At 39.9% G+C, this 9,560-nt stretch overlaps 1 protein-coding gene across 3 annotated transcripts in view; it reads left to right on the forward strand.

Annotated features, from left to right (window-relative positions):
- Window positions 1-662: 662 nt before the first annotated feature.
- The window catches only part of LOC101846770 (vacuole membrane protein 1), a gene marked incomplete at its 3' end in the record, with an annotated part of 26,562 nt that continues 17,664 nt past the window's right edge, over window positions 663-9,560 (forward strand). For 2 of the 3 annotated variants that reach the window (XM_035972417.1, XM_035972418.1), the window contains 3 exon segments: window positions 663-940; window positions 7,687-8,105; window positions 8,483-8,573. In XM_035972417.1, the coding sequence (XP_035828310.1) occupies window positions 821-940; window positions 7,687-8,105; window positions 8,483-8,573 (630 nt within the window). 3 annotated transcript variants of the gene reach the window in all.

The following is a 9,560-nucleotide window of genomic DNA, read 5'->3' on the forward strand; positions in this document are numbered from 1 at the left end:
AGAAAAGAAGCAGAGAGAGAGGGAGAAAGAGAGAAAAAAAAAGAAAGAGTAAGAAAAAAAGAGAGAGAGAGAGAGAGAGAGAGAGAGAGAGAGAAACTTAGTGGGAAATGTCAAAAAGCCTTTTGGTCACACACACACACACACATTCAGCCAGTTGACATGCAATACTTAAGCTCCTTTCTTCTTTTTGTTTGTATCTTCGGTTTATCCTATTTTCAAACAAGCGAGCCCGTAGCTCAAAGGATATAGACGCAACCTTACTCAATGTTGCACACAATTCATTTGTGCACCTGTGCTCTGTGCCACAAGTCCAAGGAGCTTTTAATCTCCTTGCACAAGCCACACCACAAACAAAACGTAGGCCTATTCTATTGATATTTTTCTTCTTTTCCTTCCCCTGCGCACGTGCGACAGTTTGCACGATTGTTTACGTTTAGGGATCACCTTTGACCTTTAAAAAATACAACCTGTTCGAAGTTTCGAATCTAAGTTGCACTTTAAACATTATTTCATTGACTATGCTTGGTTCATTTAATCGAAGTATTTTGTTACTAGCAAAACGAAGACTTCTTTCAGTGTTTTGAGCGGATCTAAGTAGATGGATTAAAGAACTGGGAAAACTAACGTGTATGTCTTTACATGCACATGATGTGACACAGTGTGTTCCTTCCGGTCCGCTTGCGTTTCACACGTCTAGTTTTAGCAACCGACAGCGTTGACGGCGTTGTGTACACGCGAAGTCAGTGTGAAGTAAGCACGATGTTTTTATCTCTGTGACCTATTTTCAGAGAGAACAGAGTTAATAATTTGCCTTTGGACAATGCCTTCTGATAAACACGACAAGAACCACGTCAATAACCTCGAAAACTTATCAGTCACGGAACTGAAACATATTCTGCGATCTTACGGACGAACAACAAAAGGCAGAAAGTCTATCCTGGTAAGATGGCATGATGAGTGATGACGGGTGATGCGAAAAATGAGACCAAAGACCATTTTTACATTTTAAAGTCCGTGTGTGGAATGAAAAGTGAACTCTAACCTTAGGTGTAGGCCTAGGTCTACGTGAATTGGTTAGGGGCCTTTTCTGAAAGCCTGTGCTTTGTCACTTGTTGTGTAACTTGTAACGCCTTTTGTCAAAATTTTGTTTTAATTTTTACGAAGTGTATAGATCTAGATTCTAGATCTACAGACCCGGTAACCGGGAACAAAGTCACGAAGTATACAGACCCGGTAGGGGAACTCTTTTGTGATTTCGGGAAGTTTCAGACCTCAGACCCAGTCACAGAATTCTACTTCTAAGTGTAGAATTCTGTGGACCCGGTAGAAATCTTTTGTGTGTGTGTGTGAGAGAGAGAAAAAAAAAAAGAGAGAGGGGGGGGGGGGGTGCTAGCAAAATGTAAATGACATGCCCCAGTTGGCAGGAGGGAACGAGAGAAAGATAGAGTGGGAAATAGGTGGGGACAAAGAAATACAGAGACAAACAAAGAAAAAGAGAAGGCGAGCGGTACACAGAGGAGAGAGAGAGAGAGAGAGAGGGGGGGGGGGACTGCTCGATTGAAATTATGACATTGTAACTTGTTCTTTTCTTCAAATTGTGATTCCCCCAACTCCAAAACGGAGGAAAAACCATCGTTAATCGAAAAGACATCTGCAATCTTCATTTAGATCTAGGTTAGCCGCGAAACTAGAGGAAAGATTTATGTCTGTCTGCTTAGACTTAGATCTAGATCTAGACCATGCCATAGATTCAGAAGAACCTAGGTCTACCCTGAGTGCCTGAGCCAAGAGGGCGCTGAAACTCTCCGAAATCACAAAAGAGTTCCCCTACCGGGTCTGTATACTTTGTGACTTTGTTCCCGGTTACCGGGTCCGTATACACTCCCTAATTTTTAATATTTGGGCTCTTTAAATAGTGTTGTTAAGATCTAGATCTAGATTTAAAAGCTGGCTTTATTTCTTTGAACACTCGGGAAAATAAACTTGAACTCTGTTTCTCTGAACGTTGAGATTTTTTGGTTATTTGTGAATGACGTGGCCCGCATCATGTGTGAGTGTATGTGCGTGTGAGTTTGTGTGTGTGTAATGTGTGTATGTATATAGGCGCCTAGGCCTAAGGCCTGAGGTGTAAAGAGGCGTGGGGTGGGGAGGGATTTTTTTTAGTGTTGCTTAAGAGGTGAGTAAATGCAAAAAAATAGGTTACTTCAAGGCCGTCTTTATTCGGACTCGAGTCCGAATGACATTTTTTCCGGGTCCGGAAAAAAGGAAGTGTCTTTGTTCTATAGATCTAACGTTCAGTGCTTCCAATTTTCCGCCATTTTTTAGTTTCCCCCACCCCTTATCTGCCGATCTAATACCCGCCGCCTCTTGATATGGCCCCCCACCCCCCATGTTTCCCACTTTCTTTGTTGTAGAAAAAGGTAAAATTGAAGATTAGCAGGATAACGCAACATTTATTGTAACATGCAGGTTCGGCATTAACAACGTGGTGTTGCCATGAAAATAAATCAATGTTTGTCACTGTGCTGTCACTTGTGGGGGCAACAAAATAAAAAAAAGGAAAGAAAGTTATACAAAAGCGTCTTGTCGGGCTTGCCATTGTGACCGGTCAATGAAACTGCGCGCGTTCTGAGGGCTGTGAAGTATGGGACTCAGGAATAGGGGGGAGATTATTGATTTTTATAAAAGACACACTCGCGGACAGGGGGAGTGCTGAAGGCAACACCGGAGGACAAAGAAATTGAAACTGGAAGCAAATGTTTAATGTTTAGAATTTTGGTTACTAGAAATCTACTACAGCTCTCTGCAAAGTAAAGTGTGCGTTGGTGTAGGCCTTGTGTGAAATCGGGAACCGTCATAACTTGTAAGCGTGTTATTGAACTTAGAGGCCTAGGTGTTCACATACATTGGATTGGTGACAGTAAATTAGATCTCTATATTTAAGCTTTCTGTTCAAGATTCGCAGATTTTCAGTATCACTGCATCTTGCCCTCCCACAGTTCTTACACACACCTCTCACACTGAATAGGACTACTTGGGCTGTTCTACTCTACTTTGAGTTTGAGCTTTAATTTTTGTCTTTCACGTTTATTACGCCTATATATCTATTATCTATTTGTGGTGGCCGAATTTTGCTATTCAAAAGGCTTTTTAATGGCTGCGCGGATCGACATGCAGTTTTCGCCAAAAAATTCTTTAAAATATTCTCCAGATCGTGGCGCCCTTGGTTTTTTCAGTTTTGAGACAGTTTTGCTGCAAAAAGCTAAATTTCTTTATTTCGCCGATCGCTTTTGTAGGCCGACGCTTCGTCTCTGTAATTTGAGAAAATCCGGAAGTGATATTTCGCGAGGCGCATTTTGTTTTGAGAGTATAGATCTAAACCTTCCAATTTTTTGCATCTCTCAAGATTTATTGCCCCATTCCAGTAGAGTGTAAATATAGTAGGCCAATGACTTTCAGTTGACGTTAATGCACCGATCATCCCTTTCATCGAAAGGGGGCCCAGCTAGTATGAATCATGACTGTCGATATTCTGGTTCTAGGATCAAAACAAGATTCATTTTTATAAAGTTTATATATACAGACGAATATGATGAAGGGAAAAAAATCAGTCGCACAAGACCCCAGGCGCCACCACTTTCTGTTCGTAATCAAGATTGTAAATATTTGGTACGTGACTCTTACTTACTTGAAATTATCTCACAAACCCTCAAATTTGTGCGCAATAACCTTGCCTTACTTTGATAAATTGATGGTATTTATTTCTGCATTCTAGGGTTCAACAGTATAATAATAATGGGTGTTTCGCGAAAATGGGCTTCTGTGGCGATCACCCGGAAAGTTCCTCCTTTTTTAGAATTCTGAGTTGAGACCCATGCTAGCTCTAGAAATTGAATTCGATGCAGAAACTGCTTCTTCCCAGTCCTCACAAAATGGCAGATTGATAGATGACGCCGAACTCTCGCAAAAAAATGACCAAAAAATCTCTAGAACGGAAACCGTTCGGAGAAATAGATCTAGAGGTCAGTTTATTTTTTCGAGCGTTCGGAGAAATAATCACTTCGTTTAGTATTTGCCTAATGGTTTCATTCTAATTAGCAGCCATTTAGAAGTTAAAGGGTCTGGGGACTTTCACTTTGTCATGACTAGGTCGGATGTAATCTCAGACTTCTAATAGCGTCAAATGATTAAATGGGAGTCGACTCCAGATAATGTAAAAAATGATTCGATTGTTTGGAGTTTTTATTTTTAATATTCTAAGTAGTTGATGTATAGAAAAATGTGAGTTGCTTTTAATTTTACTTAGTCTTTTACATGTTCATAGTCAGTCAGTGTCAGCTCTACTCTGTACTGTATGAACTGTTACTGTTGTAATGAGTGTGTCAGATTTAGATGAACATGTTTATTTCAGTTTATGAAGGAAAAGTGTTTAACCCAAGTTCATGTTTGCAATAGTTTCTCTTTAAATCTATTATAATGGCATGTTGGAGCTTGGGGGCACTTGTCTCTGATTTACTTTCCGTTATCACCTCTCCTCTAGGTACATTTGTGCTTTTCACTCTCGTAGTCGTAGAGCTGTGTTTATGCCTACCACACTATTTGTGACCTGAATTTACATAAAAATAGTGTAACATATTTGCCATTGCAGATCCTTGTAATGTGCTGCCAGTGCTCAAAATAGTTGAGTCGGGTCAATTTTGAGCTGGATCTGGATCTAGTTTGATTTCAAAACTGCTTCCATAGTGCATAGTCATTAATATTGTGTATATGAATTTAATAATTCATTGAAAAAGTAATCCTAAGCTAAATTTAGTGGAAAAAAACCAAAACCATTTTAATACTTGTTGTGAAAGATGATAATGTGCTATGGAGACCTTGCTTTCCCAAACGATATTATAATGTGTATTTTCTGAAAATATAGAGATTGAACATTTTAAAATTTTCCACTTGATTCATCACTTCTTTGTCAATTGTTATTAGTTTTCTCATGTTCTGGGGAATATAGTGGGTCAAAAGGAAAGTAAAACGAACTCAGGTCTAGATAAGTATAGACTCGAGTCGGAAATATAGCCTCCCGTAGCTATTCGGACTCAAACTCCAATCATGGTCCAATGCGCGTTACTCTGAATCACTGACTTTTCTTCCCTTTCGAAGGGTTTTAACTTTTCTCTTCTTAATTTCTCACTTTATTTCTAATTGATCAGTGATTTTGTCTGTCTCTTCAAATAAAGCGGGTTAGGCTGCCTCCTTTGCTGTTCTAAAACTGTGATTTTCAATTTCTTCACTGCTTTCAGCTCAGATTGCCGTTTCCCTGTTTGCCTTTGTTGTGTAGTGTTTCAGATTTTGCAACTGTTCACTTTTGACGTCACAAAGTTACACTTTTCTTAATTTGTGACGTTTTGGCCTGATCGTAAAAACCGAGGAAGGCCAAGGTCGATTTGCCTGTATGCTCCACATCTAGTAGCCTACACATACACCCAGCAGTGATTACGCACGCACATTGGAGTTTCAGTCCGAATAGCCACGGGGGGCTATTCAGACTGGAGTCTGAATAGATGCGGCCAATGATATTACACACAATGACCTTGTGGTCACACCAATGATTCTGCATCTTCTGTTATGAAGCCCCAGGTGTTAGAGTGTAGTAAATTATTTCAACAATAGTATAGTTGTAGAATTCATTCTAGAAAAATAGTTTGTTATAATTTATTTAGCAAAAAAATTGATTTTTCCTGTTCTTTTTTTTGGTTTTTTTTTGTATTTGCAGCACTTTTGATTTTGGTGGATGTTGTCATCATTTTTCCTGTGCATTGGCGTTGTACCCTTTCACTTGGCTTCCCAGTTGCCTGTTTGTTTGACTGAAACAGGTTTGAATCTCACTTTTGTCGTGTTGGAAACTTATTTGCATTGTTTATTTGTGTTCATTGTTTGCATACGTACAGAGTGTTATGGGGTGGGAGGGGGGGTGGGGGAGTATTTGAGACAAAAAGAATCTATATCACATAAAGTTTGTTTGTTTGCAAATGTGTCGTGTTAATGTTTTCAGGTGGAAAGAGATTATTAATTTGGGTGTGGGGATTTCGTCGCCTCAGAACAAGAACTATTTTGTCCAAAGTCCAAAGTAACTCTTTTATAAATTTTTATTAAGTAAGTACACTTTGGACAAAATAGTTCCGAGGCGACAATTTGTGTAAAAGGATTCATACTACTGTCACAGTATTACTTTGATGTTGGCGTTTTTTCACAGTCTGTTTATCTGGAAATATTTAATAATCGGATTTTATTTTACTCAGTCCAACATCATATGGATTATGGATAGGAACGAGTGGAAACGGTGAAGTGCATGATCAGCTGGATAATAATAATAGCTTTCAATTTTTACAGTGTGTGGCTGATAATAATAATAATAAGGAGAATGAGTCATTACCTAATAATAATAATAATAATAATGATAATAATGGATTGCATTTAAAAAGCGCATATCCACATGTGCAATCATGCTCTGTGCGCTTAAAGTTTACCACCATGTTTTTGACACAACGCCTGTCTGCTTTTTACTTTTACTTACTTACCATTATTTCTTGTGTCCACAAAAAATTTGTGTGTGTGATTGTGTGAGCTTAACTTTTATAACAACTTAAGTGCTCGCTTCATGAATCTCTTACATTGTTGTCATGTCTACCGAAGAGGTAGTTTTTTTTCTTCCACTCTCCCAGTTTTTGGGCATTTGGCATAAATAAATGTGCACAGCTTGTAGAGTCATTACAAGCTATAGGTAGACTTCAAACAGACAAATTTCACCACGCTACATCATAATTTTATTATAACAGTCCTTAACACTTTTCCGCCTCATCTCGCCAATTGGTGATATCTATCACTCAGTTTCTTTTACTATATATATAAGCCTTGTGATGGTAAAGTGTTAAAGTCCTTCTTGCACATTAACTTGGCACGGAAACACACACATAGGCCATAAAAATTCGACAGAAATAAATTCTCAGAATACTTACCTAGATTACGCCCCTTCAAAATTTGCGTATATGTATATATATGAGCATGTTTTTCTTGTCATCTGAAAAGTGTGTGCAGTGAGTGGAAGACCACTGTCCTAGTTAACCATATGGCCCCCTTCCCCCCACTGTTCTAGTTAACCATATGGCCCCCTTCCCCCCACTGTTCTAGTTAACCATATGGCCCCCTTCCCCCCACTGTCCTAGTTAACCATATGGCCCCCTTCCCCCCACTGTCAGTCTTTTGATGTAACAGTGGTAGAGTCTCTGTATATATATTCATTTCATTGTCTTTCATCATGTACACGTTTATTTTCCCAAGTACTGGTTAGTTTTCAAATACCTCGTTTGTAGCCTAGTTTGCAGTGTGTTACATAGAGTTACTTAATGATTTGGCTGAGTCCAGTTGTGGGTGGTTGACGGGTGCTCTGGTATGGTTTCCTTCTTCTTTCCTGTCAAACGTCTATCGTCATTATCTCCTCCCCATTCTTTCTTGTCTCTAATCTTCTGGTGCTCATATGACCATATATGCAGTTGCAAGCGCCGAAATACCTCTACTAAAACTTTAAAATAAGAGATTTAATTCATGTATGTTGTGTTCTCATTTTGTTGTCGAGGCTTAAAAAAACAACAAAAGTAGCACAAAATGTATGAATCTAATGCTTTGTTCCGTCAGATAAGTCGAATACATAGTCACCACAGCCACCAGGAGGAGCAGCATCTCCACCTCCTCCTCCATCACCACCACCAACAACAACAACAACAACAACAACAACACCATCAACAACAACCGCAGCAGCACAGTCCCAGTGCCTCGTCTGGGGTAGTCATGGCCCGCACCAGTACCTCTGACAGCGGCAACGTTCGGCAGCGCGGCGGTAGCGGCAGCAGCAGCGGTAACACCGGCGGCAGCGGCAGCAAGAGCACCAACGGCCTCCACACCTCGCCGTCAGAGGTCAACTTCCACAAGATGACGGACACGCTGGACCAGGAGCGGAGGGAGCGGGAGAAGATCGTTCTCTGGCGGCGGCCGCTGCTCACGCTGCAGTACTTTGTCTCCGAGTCCTTCGTGCTGGGATACAACATGATCACCAGGTGGGAGGTTGGCGGCTGCTTTGATGGTGTCTTTTGCTTCTTCTTTCCTGTCAAACACCTATCGTCTTGATCTTCCCTCCTTTTTTGTGTATGTTACTCTCTTGTAACACGTAATCTATTCTTCGGCACTTATATGACCCTATTTAGTATTGTGTTGCAAGTGCCGTAAAACTCTTACTAAAACTAAACTAAAGCAGCTGTTGTCCTCATCTCTCCTTCTTTTTTTGTGTTTGCTCTTGTAACACCTCTAATCTTCGACACTTACATGACCTTATTCTTATTTATTGTTCTCTTGCACATGCCGTAAAAAAACTCTGACCAAACAAACAAACAAACAAACATACATGATGACTGAAATGCCCCTGTGTCCCCGCCAGGTTGTACCAGAAGAAGCTCACAGTGGTCCTCACCCTGGTTCTGCTCACCATCGCCTACGTCCTGTATCACACGGAGGGCCCGCATCAGAAGGTACGTCGTGTTCGTCATAGGGGGTGGTGGTGGGCGGGTGCTCCGGTGTGGTTTGCTCCTTCTTTCCTATCAAACATCTGTCGTCCTTATCTTAGATGGATGCCTAAATCAGAGAATTTTTTGAAAAAGCTTTGCAGTATTTAGAAAGGTATTGAAGAACCCTTGCTATACCACATCGTACCTCCTAAAATTTCGTTGGTATTGTGAGAGCTAGCTGTTCACTGAATTTTTGCTTTATAATTTTACATATGAGAAGTCCATATGAAAAACGGGAAGAGTCAAAACCTGAAAATTGTGATTGGTATCCATTTTGAATGCTTGTTGACTCATAACTCATAACCGTATTTCTGTTCAACTGTTGGTTGATTATTGTTGTTAATTCAACAACACTTATCAATAAACCACCAGTCAAACAAATATGAAGTTATGAGTCCACAAGCTTTTAGAATTGACACCCTCACAATTTCCAGTTTGTGACAAAGCCCGTTTTCCTCGTGGATTCCTCATTTAAATTCGGCGCTTACATGACTTAATTGTGTTGCAAGTACTGTAAAACTCATGTTAAATTTTTAGAAAAAGACAATGTGTGAGGCGTGCTGAAAAAATAAGTTACTTCTTGCAGTCCACAAATGGAGATATTGGCCAAAAATGGACACTTGGGTCAAATTTGTAGATTTTCTATTAATGCAATATTCTTCAACGATAACATACCTTTCGTTATTTCATGCTAAACTTAAAAATTGTAAAAACTTGACCTATAAGCGTGATGGATCTATTTCCATCGGGCTTAAATCCGAGAAGTAACTCATTTTGTCGGCACGCTTCACATGTATGTTTCAATATTGATGTGATGATGCATGTGTGGTTTGCTTCTTCTTTCCTATCAAACGTCTATCGTCCTTATTTCTCCCCTCCTTCTTTTTTTATGTTTGTGACTATCTTGTAACACCTCTAATCTTATGGCGCTCATATGACCTTATGCAGTTG

The sequence above is a fragment of the Aplysia californica genome, unplaced genomic scaffold (genome assembly GCF_000002075.1).
Source record: "Aplysia californica isolate F4 #8 unplaced genomic scaffold, AplCal3.0 scaffold00685, whole genome shotgun sequence".
In the NCBI taxonomy this organism is placed as follows: Eukaryota; Metazoa; Mollusca; class Gastropoda; order Aplysiida; family Aplysiidae; genus Aplysia; species Aplysia californica.